Raw genomic sequence first — 17,823 nt, forward strand, 5'->3', positions numbered from 1 at the left:
AGGACCGTGGTATGCGTTTCCGTTATCGTTACCACCTCCAATTTCGGTAATATACCGTTTCTGTTTCAGTTACCATTACCGTTACCCTTCCCTGCCCGAATCCCAGAGCAAGAGGGTTAGCACGCCCCTCCCTCTCCTGTGCCACCATCATCTCTCCCCTCCCTCTTTCCCCCTCCCCTGGGTGCACCGAGCTGCCACTTCAGAGCAGGCTGACCGCACCTTCCCCCTACATTACCCTCCCCCTGCCCCAGTGTTTGTCCGTACAAACCTCCCCAAATCGTACATTTGATAATGCATTTGGGAGGGGGAAATCCCCCTCTTCCATGTGATGTCCCCACAGAACAGGGGCAGATTTAAGAGTCTGTCATGGGGGGGGGGGGGCGGTCTTAAGGAAATTTCATGCTTTGCGGCACAGCATCATCCAGGAGATAGGGTTTTTACACAGGGAACACAGCCGTTTGGGGGTGGGGGCGGTCGCCCCCCCTTAAATCCGCCCCTGCCACAGAACCTCTCCCAAAATATTTTTCTGGCTACGCCGCTGCACGCAGGGGCATGCACTCGCGGGTGTTAGAATTCTGAAAAGTCTGATCGCTGCAAACAACATAAGGCAGTAGTAGTGCATCGTACGCTATCACCTTTACGTACGTAAGGCATAGCGCGTGATGGTTCTGCGCACTGCGCGTAGCTCTCTATGTTTTGCGCGTGCGCAGAACCACGAACGCTATCCCTTACGTACGCAAAGGCGGTAGCGTACGGTGCACTAAAACTCTCTATTGAGAGTTACGGGCTTGCGCAGTCGCAGCTAAATATGGAGAAGAACTGAAACAAGCTGCATGGGCCGCTCAATTTGATGAATAACGCGCGGCGATTGGCTAAAGCAGTCGACATCACGACTTCACAGGGAAAGAGGTGAGAGAAGGCATTATGGAGGCTCTCTGTAACAATGTGACATCGACCAGGATGGTAACCAGAAAATTATTTCTATGGGGACTTAACCCTTGTATATCCCTCTCCCAAATGCACTACCAAAGGTACGATTGGGGGGGGGGGGTGAATCCCCCCGGCGTTGACATTGCCGCCGGCCTAAGAAGCACGTGCTGTCATGTGACAGCATAGAGCTCCACAGCAGAATCAGTTTCGGCATTCGCGAAGCAGATTTTCTATGACTTTTGACCAGTTTCGTGGGAAACATGGATCTTCCCCCAGCAAGCTTCAATACACTTACATTAATACTAGGGCTGTGCGAGTACTCGAAATTTCGAGTTCGAGTGGAGTCGATCTCATACTCGACTCGACAAATAATGACTCGTCAACTTTCGAGTCTCGATATCGTTTCGAGCTCGATTTAGATCCACATTAAAATCCATCACATATAAGATGGGCGATTCCACGCGAAATCATCCAGCGGACCCGCTCGGTCCTCACAAAACTATCGCGAATTTTTACGAAAATTTTTTTAGCAGTCCCTAATAGTGCAAAACGACACACCACGAAACATTTCTTCCCAAATATCAATGTGGCGGGTGCTACACACGAGCAAAGTTCGCAGCACTGTAGAAAACCGTACCTGGCGTGAACGGCAGCTGCGGCTCATAGAAAGCACCTAGAACTGTGCGGTTTTCTTTTGCGTATAGAGGAAACCATGCTTTACACGGCGCTCAAATCCAGGTTGTCGTGCTGTAATCGGTGCTGGTATACAAAGGCCGGAAGTTTCGCAATTTTCCTCCTACTTCGCGATTTTTTTGTGGAAAATCAAACCATTAAATTTTAATGAATATTTTTTCCTGTCAAGGCCCTAAGGAATACTTCAACAGGAAAAATCGCCAGACACGTAACTTTCATAGTCATTGCAGGAAAAAAAGAGGAAGTATGCGATTTTTCAAAAATTCGCTACAATCGAGCGTAAAACACGCAATGAAGAGGTCGGAAGAGACGCCTGAAACCAATGCAGTTTTATAGAATGAGCCTTCCTCTACAACATATTAAAAAATCTCGAGGGTGTTTTTTCGTATACTCTAGAAAATAATTTTTTTGTAGTAGAGGGTATTACGGCCACTGACCCACATTGCATGTATCCAGCGGGGTGCTATATTTGTTTCTTGGGCTCCCGTTTTAATTATTCGTATTTCCGATTTTTTTTCTGGTTGGTTTTCAATATGACAGCCACCCGGACCAAAGGAACATGGCTCCAGTTGAGCGCTGTGGAGTTCCAATTCACCAGTATGAATATTATAGGCGCGTAGATGCAGGTTCAGTTGATGAAAGTTTCCTTTAACTGAATGCTGAACAATTCAGCAAAAATATTAACCACGAAAAGTCTAACAAATTATAACGCTAGAGGAAAAGACGAACGTGCAAAAAAGTCATTTACATGGCAGTACTGGAAACGACGGAATCTCGTGGTGGGGGTTCATCGTCCATGCTGTCCTAGGTTCCAGTGAGGCTCACAGCTATATAAAGCCTCGCACCACTCGTGTATGGAAGCGTATACCCGCGGATATCCGCAAGAAACTTTTGGGTTCGGATGAAATATGGACGCTTGTTGTGATCTGCGGATCGGACGTGGATGGCGCCGGATCAGGAGCGGGTCAGACTCGGATAAACCGCGAGATTGCGCCATCAGTTTGCTTCACACTAGGTACAGAAGATAGAGTACAAGGTGTACGAAAGCAGCTCGCGCATCTGAGAGAGATCTCTGGCTCTGGCGTCTCGAGTCGAGGTGCGCGTTCGGCGCCGATCTTGCGTTTCACTTGCAATAAACTCTACTTATCCCGTTTGGTGCAAAATGTGTTGCTGTGCTTGGTGCCGTATAATCTTTCGTGGAAGCTAAATCTGTACTTGCTGTCGTGTATCCTTTGGTAGCATCATGGACGCTCAGGACCTGTCCTCGCTAAAAAGCTATGCCGCTCCGGGGTTTTCACTGTCGGAACGAGAGAGAGGAAGTCGCCCGTGTGGATGAAGTTTGGTGACAGCTTTTTTGTTTCTTCTTTTTTTTTTTCTGCTTTGTGCTGACGGGAACGTTTATTTCCTGGAAAATTGGCCTGATATATCGAGCATAGAAACTGAACTATTGCTGCGTGCCGTGGGAGACGCGGATTTTTCGGATAGGCTGCGGATGTGAAAAAGCTCATCCGCGCAGGGCTTTAGCTCACACGCCAAAAGTATTACTTAGACCTGCCCATCACCGCTAATCCCCAATCTCCGTTGCCGGCACCGTGCACACCGGAAACAATGCCATAAACTTAACCACCCAGGATTGCAATACGCGTGTTATGCTACAGAAGCAAAGGCTATGGTAACCTTGCAGAAGTCTGTACCACAGCATATTGCTTGCTCATTAAAACCCAACCAGACCAGAGAAAAAGTGAAAATCAAAAGAATTAAAACAGGAGCCCAAGAAACAAGTATAGCACCCCACTGGACACATGCAACGTGGGTCACTGTGGTCGTAATACCCTCTTCTACAAAAAAATTATTTTCTCCTGTATACGAAAAAACACCCTCGAGATTTTTTAACATGTTGTAGAGGAAGGCTCGTTCTATAAAACTGTTTTGGTTTCAGGCGTCTCTTCCGACCTCTTCATTGCGTGTTTTACTCTCGATTGTAGCGAATTTTTGAAAAATCGCATACTTCCTCTTTTTTTCCTGCAATGACTATGAAAGTTACGTGTCTGGCGATTTTTCCTGTTGAAGTATTCCTTAGGGCCTTGACAGGAAAAAATATTCATTAAAATTTAATGGTTTGATTTTCCACAAAAAAAATCGCGAAGTAGGAGGAAAATTGCGAAACTTCCGGCCTTTGTATACCAGCACCGATTACAGCACGACAACCTGGATTTGAGCGCCGTGTAAAGCATGGTTTCCTCTATACGCAAAAGAAAACCGCACAGTTCTAGGTGCTTTCTATGAGCCGCAGCTGCCGTTCACGCCAGTGCTGCGAACTTTGCTCGTGTGTAGCACCCGCCACATTGATATTTGGGAAGAAATGTTTCGTGGTGTGTCGTTTTGCACTATTAGGGACTGCTAAAAAAATTTTCGTAAAAATTCGCGATAGTTTTGTGAGGGCCGAGCAGGTCCGCTGGATGATTTCGCGTGGAATCGCCCAGATATAACCTGTCACAACGATTCATTCCACCATTTGGAAAGACGCATTTGGCGCGCCGCGATCGCTGTCACACTTCCGCCATCTTCTTTTCACTATTAGCTTCGGCTAACCTTGACTTGGCTACAGACTGAGTAGTGGCAATGAATGGCAAACCGGCTTCAACTGGCTACTGCTGGCCATGGAGGCGTCTCGCGCGCGGAAGCGTATCCGACATGGGAGGAGCGCACTTCATAGTTTCGAGTTTCGTTTCTTCGGCCGGAGAGTCTGTTTCGGTTCTACTAGTTGATAAAACTCAGAGATACTTGACAAGAGCGAAGAAAGTGCATTTGCACACAACCGAAAAGGGCTGGAAGCCTTGTGTAGGACTACGAAGATTTCCGGTACGAACGCTTCCTTACCGCGCCCATAGAGAGTCGATCACCGGTGATCGACGCTTTATGAGCGGCGCTACTCGGTCCCTAAAGTGGATTTGGACAGGTGGTTACATTTGTTAGGTACTATAAAGACTACAGAATGAGTTCCATTTTCACTTTTATCTTTTCCTTGTGGTAATGATGTATGAAGTTGGCCCTGTGCCAAGGAGGCAGTGTGGAGATTCTATCTTGGTTGCGGCCATGGTTGCGGCGTCGCGTTCCCGCGGCAGACCTGTTTCGCAAATGCGCAATACTCGCATTCGAAGCATATTTGAATCAGATTTCGTTTGTCTCAACGCAAATAACAACTCTGAAGGTGTTAGACAATCAGATTTTTGTCCTGCATGTGTGGGCATGTATATAATTTGCACTATTGCTGTTCTACCTGTCTCAAAACCAACCGGGACGAATGGAAGAGTGGTGAAATAGCAATAAGTGGTACAACAGGAAAGTTGAGCCTGAAACTAATGTTTTCAGCGGAAATTACGATGTTAATTTCCGTTTTACTCCTTCAATGAACTCTCTCACTCAGTTACACGAACAACATGCGGTGTTCACGTTATTTTCCACAACTCATTAACTTATTAATCCAAAGGGTTGATATTTTCAGGTATTATTTCTGACAAAGATTGCCGCGTTTTGTATATTTTAGAACTTATAGATTGATATTTTTGTTCAAAATACAGACATATCTTCATGAGGTTTCTGCTGTTACACCAATTTTTTGGTGTCCCAAAATCAATTTTAGGAATACATGGATAGCTTTGTTTCTGAAACTTACATCATTCGATAGGGCATTCATTTTGCTACATTTTCCTATATAGCATCATATTTTGAAGTGATACTGTCAGCCACACAAAAAATATTTGCCAAACCACCGAAAAATGTGTTAAACCGCACGTTGTAGAAAGACCAGTTTTCCTACCCATAACTTTTAAATCTTTTATGGTTGCAATATCCATTTAGCAATGCTGTCCTTAGGTGGCACATTGTTTTCATAAAGCTCTTATAATCTTCATTCGTTCCATTTTTTGTTAACTGTAGCACAAAAGAAAATTTTTAAGGGGAAGTTGGCCAAAAAGTGGTACTACAGCAGCTTGAAATTTTATATCTATCTTCCTGTTTCTACACATTACCTATCATTTAATGGAATGCAAACTACTCGAACTCAACTCGATACTCGAAATAGGGATATGGTATTACTCGAACTCGACTCGAACTCGAAAATTTTGCTACTCGCACAGCCCTAATTTAATACCTCTCGTGGACAGGCACCTCACTTCAGAGGAAAGGAACACTTGCGCTGTGGTTTAGAACACTGCACGGGCCGCATTCTCAGGCAGAGGTCCGGCCATCTTTCGACCAGTCCCGCCCGAGCCATTTGTAGACTACCCTGCCGGCCCAACGAAACGGGCTGCAAAAGTTGACCGTGGCTAGCAAGAAGTGGGGGGTTACAGAGGTTCGAGCCAGATATAGGATTGACAATGCATGGGCCTGGCCCGGGCCCATAATGTGAAACCCGGGCCTGCACGGCCAGGCTTAGCCCACGAGCCAAGGGCCGGCAAGCCAGAGCCAGTACAGTGCTCTACTATGGTTGTCCGTACTAGAGAATACAGATACTTGTAGGGCATATCATTGTACACTCTAAAAAAAAAAGAGTACTTTTACTCCTTTTGGGGACTAAATGCATTGCCACAAAGTATGTAGTCCCCACAATGTAGTCCCTTTCGGGAGTAAATGTACGGGAGTAAATGAATGTCACAGAGTGGAGACTGCATTTCACGCGCTGTTGTAAGAGTCCTGGAAAATGACTGGAAAGAGTCCTGGCTAAGAGTGGCTGGAAAATTGCTACATTGTCTGAGTTATACAGCCTTATTCCCTTCAAATTGACCAGGCGCACACATTTACGTAGACTGCTGCGTTCAGGAGGCCATTAGCGAAGTTCAGTAACAATTTGCGGTCCTGGGGAGCAAATGTCGGGACTAAATGTCCGGTTAGGGGGACTAAAATGGGGAGCAATTGCAGACAAAGGGAGTAGAAGCTGTAATTACTCCCTGTTTTACACATTTTTTTCCTTAGAGTGTACTTGGATTGCATGTTCAGACTGAGGCAAGCAACTGCAACAGTCGTGACAGTTGGTGACTCCGCACGCACCGTGACAACTCAGGACGCCTCTGCACCGTGGCTGTTACCCATAAGTGCCCATGAGGACATCAACACTGGCAGATAACAGCATCAAATACAGTCAGCATTTTCCCTGTTAGTAGGTACACTTTATTATGTCCTGTGCAAAAGCACAGCGGGATGCCTAGCGAAAAAGTAGGACACAATAATAAATACACACTACGCAAGCATCACAAAACAAAGAGAACAAAGAGATCGTAAGCGTATAACTGATAACTCGCGACACAACTAAAAAATATTTTAACAACCGTGCAGCTAAATCTGTATTACACGAAACATACAGCAAGTAATGCACTCGTTAGAAGTTTGCGTACTTTGTCCATAAATAGCAGGGACGACAGCAAATGTAGTGAGATGAACTGCAACGTCATTGTAGAATATAGCTATTTACAAAGACTGCCATGCAACATCCTACAGATGTGTGTGTGGTGCAATTGTGTCACACCCCATGCTAGGGCTGACAGAAGCAGTTAAGTACAATTTACATTACGAAGGAGTAGATATCCTTAACCCCAAAGATCTTCTGTTCTTCCAAACTTGAAAACAAGTGCACTGGAAAGAGCAATAGATGAGAAGCACACTTTCAGGGCATACTCCTTGAAATCTAATACCCCTGTCGCACGGGCAACCTTCAATGATCATTGAAACAAAATGGCCGTTGAACGTGTGCGCAGTGCCACCAAGCACGGATCCAGTGCTCTTTGCATAGTTCACGCGTTACAAACCAGGTGGCGCTACGCGCAAGTTCAATGGTCATTGAAGGTTAAATGTGTGGCTCGTAAATAGGAATTCTTATGATGTGCAGGGTATGCACTTGAATCGTACAGGTTCAGATGGTATTGAAAAACTATTGGATGGCATCTCAGCTGTACACTTTGTACACTAACAGTGTTTTCCATGTAGTTTCATTACAATAGACAACTTCAGAAAATCCCAAAGAGCTTAGCACCGCTTTGAACTGTGGGAACTTTGTTATCAGAAAGGTCTCCAAACTGTTCCGATTTCTCCTCTCTCGGTTCATAGTGCGAGGCGTGTTAGGGTCAGCGAAAACAAGACGTTAAGGACTATTCTACCTTCCCCACGACAGCAGCAGGAAGTGCCCAGGATGTAACGCATGTGCAAGGAGCACAAGGACTTCCTGAAGTCATCTAACCTGAATTGTCTAATGTATGTGTGTGTGTGTGGGGGGGGGGGGGGGGGGGGGGGGACTCCCCCAATTCAAGTAAAACATTGCTGTCATCCACTTAATTTGTTTTGTGCTCATTCAATCATTCGAGGTGCTGTTGCATAGTTCGTTAGTTGATTTGCATAACAAATTTTTAGCCTGCTCCAGTTTTTTACCTAGGTGTGAGGAGCACATTATTGTAAAAGCTAGTTCTTATGTACGGCACCTAAACTTTCTTTTGTGACACCTCCTGCAATCACTTTCTTTAGTTAGTCCTACATCTTTTTTTTCTTGCCTTGTCCATGAACAAAACTTCAGTGATCTTGTTGATTTCCAACTGTCTATTTTAACTATCAAAATTGAGTACCAACTTGAGTAAAACTCTATGCATAAGAATTTGTCACTCCAATGTCACCGTATCACCCCTTAACAGCTGTTTCAGCCTTATGGGGGCTTTCGCCAGCAGCGCGAGGGCATGCAATGTTCAAGGGGGTGGCATCAGAAGGTCACACAAAACATGAACGTTATCTTGTCAGGGTGAGGCTGTCACTCTAAACTTTCACACATTAAATGAAAACCAAAGAGCTTCGGCTTCTCTCGTGTCCTTATATATAAGGACAAGAGAAGTCGAAGCTGATGGAGGGGAGGGACATTTCACGGCTCCTTTCGCAGGATCTCAGTATCCTGCAATGCTCTTTCTAGCACATATGCTGGTTCAGAAAAGAGATTTCAAGTTATGTATGAATGCAACTTACCCGAGGAAAATGAATGAATTCTGTAGAAAGATGCCAATTCCAGGCCATTGTACATCCCTGCCTGTATGGAGGGGAGAAACCCATGGAGTGCCTCATTAGGTAAGTGTAGAGTTTAAAACACATCCAAAATAAGGGATATCAAGTGGTCAAATGCATATACGTGTATATAATTCACTTCTTACTTTTTACAGCGCTTGTGAACAACCAGGATAACGCATTTCAAAAAAGAGAAGGCAGCGCAAGACAGGCATTTCTCCCAGCTTACATGGGATTCACGTATGTGCTTCAGTCTCAGCTTCTCAGTTTCTGCGTTATCTAGCGTAACGTAATTACGTAACTGACTGGGTCTGCAGTTGCAACATATGGGCTTAAATCTAGAATAATGGCACATGTTCACCAGCATACGACATGAATGGAGCTACCTACCACACATATGCACATTTGACACATGATACATACTTTACAGCATCTGTTTACAACACGCGACACTCCAGCGGTACCAAGTTCGATACATAAACAGTTATCCGAACAAAGCTGGACCGAACCTCAACCGAAAACCACTATTAACCAGTGATGGCCACTAACTACTTATACAGTAGTTTAACTATAACTACTAACTACTTTGCGATGAAGTAGTTTAACTAGCAGTTCAACTATTTTTCAGAGGAGTAGTTAAAACTACTTCTTTAACTACTGCAATATGTTTTAACTACATCTACATGTATAACTACTTAACCTTGTCCATCAACAACAATCCCTTGTAGTGTTCTTGGACACCTAAATATGAATCACGAGCAATGACAAACTTTGGCTCAAGCCATTGCTACTATCGTCAAATACAATGCTTTTGGCGGGATTCTTTCTGTGCCTACTCGATAAACTAAGTTGCAGAATTATTTTACAGCAAATGAGGCCTCACTAGACCAGTAAAGCTTGCGGCAAAATCTAAAGTAGTTAACGCCTGCAGTAACCTAACTACTGTAGTTAACTACTTAAAATAGTAGTTTAACCAGTAGTTGCCACTACATTTCTGCAAGTAGTTGATAACTACTTTTTAACTACAATCAGGTAGTTTAACTACATGTAGTTAACTACTGGCTATCACTGCTATTAACGAGCATTAACGTTATATCACTGCTGTTATTTTTAGCTGAACCTGAACCTGAACCGAACCGAACCGAACCAAAACTATTGGAGCTGAACCGCAACTGAACCGTTAAAAATTTTTTCGGCAACCGGTTCAAATAACGGTTCACACCTGCCCAAATTACAGACTGTGGAAGAAATTTAAGTTATACTATCTAGAGTATGACCGATATATGCCACCGACTTTCATGTATGCCACACTTCATGAAAAAAGGAGTTGTAGCATCACAAAGGAGCGTCACACGGGACTATGCACAGAGGACGACTATCCTCGACTTTGCTGACCAAGAGCGAGAGAGGCTCTGCCTCCAAATGGCGCACCAATAGGAGGACTCGGGAGGCGGAGCCTCGCTCTTGGTCAGCAAAGTCAAGGATAGTCAAGGATAGTCCCATCAGTCCCTTTCTCAACTAAATGGATGGGGAGCTAAACGAATGTCACAGCGTGGGTACATACCGCATTTCACACTTTGTCCTCAAGATCTTTATGTACGTAATCCATGTGCATGAATGAAAATACTTTGAATTAAGCTGTGAGAAGTCGAGTACGATAAAACCTTGTGACACGCATAGGACACAGTTTGCCAAGGAAGAACCAATATTTCACACTCTGCGGGCTAAAAAACTGTGCAATTATGCAATACTTAACAATAAGAAATTTTGCGATACGAAACTTAAAATAAAAATGATGCAATGCAATACATGTACCGCGGCTAATTTCGCCTACAGCGACATTCTGATGAAAGCAAGTTCATATTAGCAAGTTTTAGTGAATTATTTTTCCTCAAATGGTTTGCGAACGTTTTCGCAGGTGACCCATGACGAGGGGAAGTGGCTCAGAACGCAATCACCTGATTGGTTCGTGGCAAAACCGTTCGAGAACCGTTTGAGTGAAAACGGTTCACTAAAACTGGCTGTTATTGAACCAGTTCATGAACCGAATCATTTAGAATTAACCGGTTGGAACCGCCATAGTTGCCTTCCGGAGCTGAACTCGTACCCGGTCAAACCTGTACCCGAACCGTACTGTCATTTCCGTTCGGCTCTCAGGTTATCTGTATATCCACACAGAGAAGTGGAAATAACAACTTTATAAAACGTTGGTGCGACATAATGGTATTAACAACAGGGACACGGCACCTTGCTTTTTCCTCCTCTCAAACATCATTGAGACATTTGCTCTAACCCACCCATGCCTGCCTTCATGTGTCACCACTGCCATCGTAGCAAAACAAATCGATATTGTTTTCATAATCGACAGTACATAAACAGATGCTCTCTTAATTTCCACTCGTATCATAAAAAATAACATCTCGAGCACCGAATTACCAACCAAAGCTAGCTATACTCTAGAGCTGAGCTGGCTGATGTCACAATTCAACCATCACTTATAGTTTTGACAGTGTGGAGTGCTACAACATTATCAAACGCAAGGCCTTGTCATTCAGATGGTATTGGTATTTTCAATAGAGTCCTTTGGATTTGAGGGCAGTGCAGGTGACGAAGGCTCAGAGCAGGATTCGACCATGTGTACGGAAGAAGTAAAGTATGCAATTCATCATGAGCGTGCGAGAACGTTCTCCTCTTTCATTCGAGCACCTGTTCACAGGGTACTGAATCAGGCATGGGAGAGTTGCTCGCGTTGGGATAACATATGGTGGGACAGAAGGTACTGCTAACCAATGAGCAATGAATGCCACTGTGCAAACACGATCACTTGTGCCACTCGAATGGCTACTTTTTTTTAGGAAACATAACAGCGTTAGAAGAATGTGGTGCCACCATAATTTGGCAGAAATTTCGTACAACAAACTGAAGTGTGTTTGGTTCAACCGTAAAATGCTTGTGTTGGCTAAGTAGTTATACACACACTTCCAGTACCTTTCACTGCGTTGCACAACACACTTTGACTCTTCCAGTCCACACATTTCACACACATTTACTCACTCGGCGTTTTGACAGGCGTGAACTTTGGGTCTCTGAGCATAGTTCGTTCTACGAAACGGCCTGTAAGCAAGACCAATTCCTGTGACCACCATCACGGTATGTAACAATGCATTACCGTGACGCTACACGTAGTAAGTGGCTATCGGCGACAAGCACGGTGAACAAATTTGCACGTTATGCACGTAACACTAAATGGCAACGGTAAAACGGGACCATCATCTTAGCCCACATTTGCCTTACTGCGTTAAAATAGTATGCGTACAGATTTTTTAAAGAAGTACTTATTTTGCTAGAGTTCTGACTTTCCCGGGGAAACTCTAAGGGCATTCATAAGGCTCGATTTTTAGAAGTGACCAAAAATGCGTACAAACACTGTTGGGCAAATGCGCATACGTAAAAAAAATTGGGGCCCTCCTTTGGCATTGCGACCAAACAAAGTGTATGCAAGATACATTCGCTAATGCATCGTACGCGTCGGCAACAGACGACTCATGTCAAGCACTAGTCCCAGAGGATGTATGGAACCCCATGGTACCCCAAATGTATGGAAGTGCATAAAGGAAATGGTCTTGAGACGCCAATGGATCAATGTGCGAGGCAATTGGTTGTGAAGCAAATAGCAGTACATTGAACACAAATTAATGTAGCATATGTTCGAATTTTATTCATCGAATCCGCCTTCTTTTCCTGCAGCTCGAATGCAACCTCTCGTCTTCCGCAGCTATATTTGGCGCTACACGCACTAGGTGTTACGGCATGTCAGTTCCAGGGCACGCCGGAAGAGACACTAAGCGCAGACTGCTCATGTCGCCTGGTAATATTTTTTTTTTTTGTGACACCCATGATGCTACACAGCTGCCTATTACATGACGAGTCCATAGTGCCGAGGTCCAATAGACAATGGGGGAAAAGGGGTGCACTCTCCCATGCAGCTGGCAAACAGCAAAGCCAAGCCCAGCAAAGAGGATTTGGGGAGTGTGTTTCTTTATACTAAAATCAATTAAAAACCCCAGTGCAACAGGTGACGGCGAAAATAAGGGACAATACAAGGATACGGGGACAACAAGGCACTGCAATTTCAACTTTGACAGGACTCTGATTTTAGTATGACATACCAACCCACCCGAGTTTTAACTTTATTCAACATCCTGGCTCTTTATGCCTGCGTATCTTGAGCTCTGACTACTCTACATTACATTACACCACACCACGAACAAGTCATGTCGTAGCTCCATTAGAATGCATTCTGCATTAAAAAGGAAACTACATGCAGATGTATGTAGTGTTCTACGCAACATGCATTGCCTGAAAAGCATGAGAAATGCACGCATATGACAATATTCATTTGTATATATATCTTAAATATGTATATATATGCTATAAATATAAATAAAACTATATATATACAGTCGCTGTTTTCCGCCAGAGCGATGTCACACAGCTTCGCGGTTTATTGTTGCGAGGGGGGTAAAAAGGTCAAAACAGAGATAAGGTGATAAGGTTCCGGGCCGTGCAATCCGTTTGATCTTATCTCCTCCATCACCACCAAAGGGAAAGTCATTGCTTGCACTGCGCAATATGATGTAAGGGAGTTCGTGGTGAGGATCGCCCTCCCTTTTCGAAAGAAGGAGCAGCATGACTCGCGTGCTCTCGCGTCACGGGGGAACGACCTCTGTCGCATCCTCGGCTGATTCGTATCATCCGTAAAGGCAAGATAACGCGTTCGTATCATCCGAACTCTAATACATGGGAAGGATAGGCATTCCGGCCGGGACCGGAAAAGAATTCGTATCATCCGTGATCGTATCATCGAGATTCTACTGTATTCGCTGCGAGATAGACCTATAGGGGACGACACTGTCACCATTCTAGTGTGGATAACACGTGGACCGGTGTTCGGATTTGATGGTTCTTTTCCGTAATTCCTGTGTCTATTCACCGGAAGATCACTTGTGCCGCGATGGTACGATACTATTCGGTTCCACCTACGGCACTTAACGCTGAATAAACGTGTAAAAGCAGACGACGCGTCCACACTGCGATAGTTCTCCGTTCTCCGCAGCGCGCCGCCACCGTTCGATCTCGGAGCGAATAGCGAAAAAAAAAAAAAAAAAACATAGCATAGGCTCTTTGGCTGTACGTTAGACATATGTTTATAAGCCTCAAACGTCGCCACACCAGCATTGGACAGCTGTTTCGGCCTTATTGGGCCTTCATCAGGAATGCGTAGGTGGTCGACGTTTGAGCGAGGGCGTCGGAAGGTCACGTGGAACGTGATGTCCTCCCGCCAGGGTGAGAATATATATATATACACACACATTTTTTTGTCCTGACGAAGGCAGAGCTTCAACAGTAACGTAGACAACCCTTTCAGCATCATAAATGTAAATAAATTATCCCCCTTTATCTTACTTCCCATCCCTTCGTAGTCTGTGCTTCATTTTCCACTTCAGCTATATACATACAGACACACTGAAATTTGAGTTTTGAATAGCAAATGTACATTGGTTTGACAATTCAACACTAAGAAAACATGTGCCCAGTCACTACGCTAGATCGCAAGAGCAGGGGCAGATGTTGCAATTCTTCTGATATATTGCATTTCTCCAAGAGACTACACGAGAATATTTATCAAGTTTTATTAGGCCATTTGGAAAAAGTCAGAACCCTAGGTATCAACCATCTAAGCACCAGAAGATGTTAGCGCTGCGGTATATGTAGAGAACCGAAAGCAAAGGGAATAGAGTTGCTTACCCTGAATGACATAATCCGCAAAGAGAATCCAACACGATGCGATCAGTGATCCAAACCCCAGCACGAATCCCAAAAAGAGCCATGTACGGGCACCTGTACACAGGTGAGCCACATGACTACATGAAGCACTATTCACGCCAAGCACACTTACCTCTCTGACCCATGCATCCATCAGTATACGAGTCACCGCGGATTTGACCATTTGATACAGCGTTTATCCTGAAAGGATTAAGACGACATTTATGTTGGTCAAGATAGTCATGAAGAGTAAACATAGTATCTAAACTGTCTGTCAAGTCAAATAGTGCAACAAGCGACATTATAACGAGCAAAAGCTTGGGCCTTGTTCTTACTTTTTAAATGCATTGCACAAGTTTGTGTGGCAAGCATCTTGTGTGCTCTGTTTTTAATGCGTAGTATGCGGCATACAAAGGCATTAACTTATGCCTTTGGGTATTCGAGTCTTACATTAGAGGAAAATCGAGGCAGATTTGTCCGCTTTGTTGACTGCATGCTGAATGACATTTTGTCACCGTTATGGTAGACTTTACATCCCTGTCCAGAGAAGCTCCCATCCATGCCTTTATCTGTCAACTTCGATAGTACATATATGAGGCTAACTACCATGGTTGGAATGTACAGCACGTCCGTTGCAATTAACTTATTTTGTAGACCATTTTCTTTACGCTGAACACGACTGTTCCTCACGCCTATGTAGTAAATCTCTGTCGGTTAAAGTCACCTTTCGATTAGAGTCTTCACTGAAATCTCGCAGAATACCTTTGCAGCCACGTAAATTGCAGATACTGAATGTTTGTCCGTGTCTTCATTATCTAGGCCTTGGCATGTTGGTGAGAGCATGATGTCGGCATAGCGTAATTGGTAGCACACCTGACCAGTAATCAGACAGGTGTGGGTTAGAGTGTCGCCGACTTTTTGTCAGCAGCTGTCCCAGATTTTTGCGGACAGTCAAGTGACTACTCTCTCCCGAATCAAGCGGCCATCCTGTGTCTTCGCACATGCTCTGAAATGAGGTGGTTTGAAGAGTGAAATCATGACATGTGTCCATGGGATCCTCCTCAGCCTCTTCCATCCTTGCTAGTCTTGCTTTTTGCATTGTACATTCCTCTGTTCCAGGTACGCTGTCATCCTTTGAGGCCTCCATGACGATCTGGTAACTTAGATGACTTAGTGTCACTAAAATGACGGTTCGTTGCGATGTCACCTGGTTTCCCACAGCTGTAACATTGAAGTGTTCTTCATTTTCCAACTTCTGCTAGGTTCTCATCTTACATGCAGTCTCACTGGTAGCTTGATTCTCAGGCTATCGTTCTTCACGTAAAAGAGCATGCCACCGTATTACTTTGGCAGTCCTTGGATAGCGATCGATGCTATTTCAGCATCTTTGGGATTTTGGTCCCCCAAAGACTCCAGGCGTTGCATGCACTGAACGGAGGTCTCTTGCTTTCTCTACTTTATTGACGTGAGCTCATGTCTCAGCCCTAATTTTTTTTTTCTTTCTAAGACTCCTCACCAGTTAACTTATTCCAAATGGCCCCATGCACCTTTCACTATCATCTGGTTTACAACATAGCTGGTCTGGTTGCTGGGGAGTGTCCGGACAGTTATATTCGGACCTTGCAGCTTCTTGATGCGGCTACGCTTCGACGCTTCATCAACCATCTTTTCCAGACAATCTTCCAAGCAGGCTCTGTCACCACAAACCAAAGAAAAACAAAAAGAGGAAAATGTATTTCGGGAGGGGTCCTATGGGGGACTTTACGTGGGAGAGGAGAATTTCCCCCTCGTTCCCCTTTCCCAAAAGCACTACCAAGGGTATGATTACAGGAGGGGCTTGAACCACCTACACCCTCCCCCCTCTGACTACGCCAGCACTGCTATCGGCTGTATTCAGGCTGTGCCTTCCGGCACTTCTGTTCCTGGGTCCATAACCCGTGTAAGACGAAAATTGAGACTAATCGGCGTTACGCAGCGTGAGAAAAGTTTTGATTATATTGTAGTGATAATGATACTTTTCTTGGTGATGCAACTGTGAAGAGCTGTGGACCCAACTTATACAAAGAGGCTGCAGCACCTTTGCACTAACAGCACTACTGAGTTTGAAGGTCACAAAGGCAAGTTCTTTCCTCCTAAGTGGACCCCGTGTGTTAAGAAACAGTACAGCATGGAGAAACTTGTCTTCTACGTCCTAGACAATTTAATGGAATGTGTGAAATGTGAAACAAAATATCGCACGTGTACATTTTCACATATTTCCACATATGAAGCATGCACCTCCATGACGACATTCATTCGTGCAGTATTCAGCAGTGCACGAGTCAACAAGCTGCAGCTACGTACTCTTTTTCTCAAAATGTACATCAACCTATCACCCTCATCTATCACAAAACCATTATTGGCGTTTTACACTCAATGGCTTAGATTGTTTACAGGTTACTCACATTAAGAGAGACAATGTGCTCATGACACCACAGACATGAAAGGCATGGTTGAAGTCGTTATTGCTGGGATAATGTGCAGCCACATCAATTATTATCCACCAGCCAGTAAACACCTGAAAGAGAGTGCACGCAACAAATGTGTTAATGTGAACCACAAACAGCAGTCGTCCTCGGTTTATGGCAACAGTAAGTCGTCTCTAGGAACCCCACAACGTCCTGCTTCATTTTACAGTCCCTGAAATCATAAACGAGAGCGCGACCCCAAATGTGAGACCTTACCAGTGCACCAGCGACGATCGACGCAATTGCATTCCTTTTTTCGCTGAAGTCCATCCATTCCGGACGGTTGAACTGAATGTTCTCAAAACAACCAGCCATGATTTAATTAGCCAAATTATTTCACTATGAGCAAAAAGGATGCGGATATTGCAGCCCTCGAAACAAACTGTACTCTGTTGATAATTTGGAGCGGCAGGAAAAGGCGCACGGTTTTTGTACACTTGACCCTACTGCACTGAGATAACAACGAGTCCTAAGCACTCGCTATTGCCTCTGCAGAAACATAAACTGCAATTTTGCAAGCATCTGACCACTGAGAGAACACCGAATCCGTTCCCAGTCTTGTTGTCGTCTGGATGGATGGATGGAGTGTAGGGGCACCCCTGGTGGGCCTCTTTGGAACGAGGGTCCAGCTTTAAATGTGCGGACGTGCCGGATATTCTTTGCTTCGTTTCTCTTCTGTCATTAATTAGTTGCAGTGGTAGACGTGTCCTTTCTTTTGTTTAGCAGGCGTGTCCTTTCAACTCTATCCCCGCTTGTGGTGTTGATGTTGAATCCGTCTTGTCATTCTTGAACACGTCTTGTCATTCAAGAACCAATGTTTCCAGACTACATG

The 17,823-nt window shown here is 44.5% G+C and overlaps 1 protein-coding gene across 2 annotated transcripts; it reads right to left on the reverse strand.

Moving 5' to 3' along the window:
• Window positions 1-6,769: 6,769 nt before the first annotated feature.
• LOC135374777 (transmembrane protein 50A-like) lies at window positions 6,770-17,777 on the reverse strand. 2 transcript variants are annotated; one of them, XM_064607701.1, is made up of 7 exons: window positions 17,208-17,777; window positions 16,929-17,041; window positions 14,618-14,685; window positions 14,467-14,559; window positions 11,713-11,772; window positions 8,623-8,683; window positions 6,770-7,254 (listed from the first exon to the last, which is right to left on the reverse strand). In XM_064607701.1, exons 1-7 carry the CDS (start codon window positions 17,304-17,306, stop codon window positions 7,209-7,211), a joined length of 540 nt encoding a protein of 179 aa, XP_064463771.1. In that variant the 5' UTR covers window positions 17,307-17,777; the 3' UTR covers window positions 6,770-7,208. The 2 variants fall into 2 exon arrangements, with proteins under 2 accessions (XP_064463771.1, XP_064463772.1); XM_064607702.1 differs by lacking the exon at window positions 11,713-11,772 and having other exon boundaries at window positions 17,208-17,776.
• Window positions 17,778-17,823: the final 46 nt, after the last annotated feature.

Source organism: Ornithodoros turicata, unplaced genomic scaffold, assembly GCF_037126465.1.
Source record: "Ornithodoros turicata isolate Travis unplaced genomic scaffold, ASM3712646v1 ctg00000746.1, whole genome shotgun sequence".
In the NCBI taxonomy this organism is placed as follows: domain Eukaryota; kingdom Metazoa; phylum Arthropoda; class Arachnida; order Ixodida; family Argasidae; genus Ornithodoros; species Ornithodoros turicata.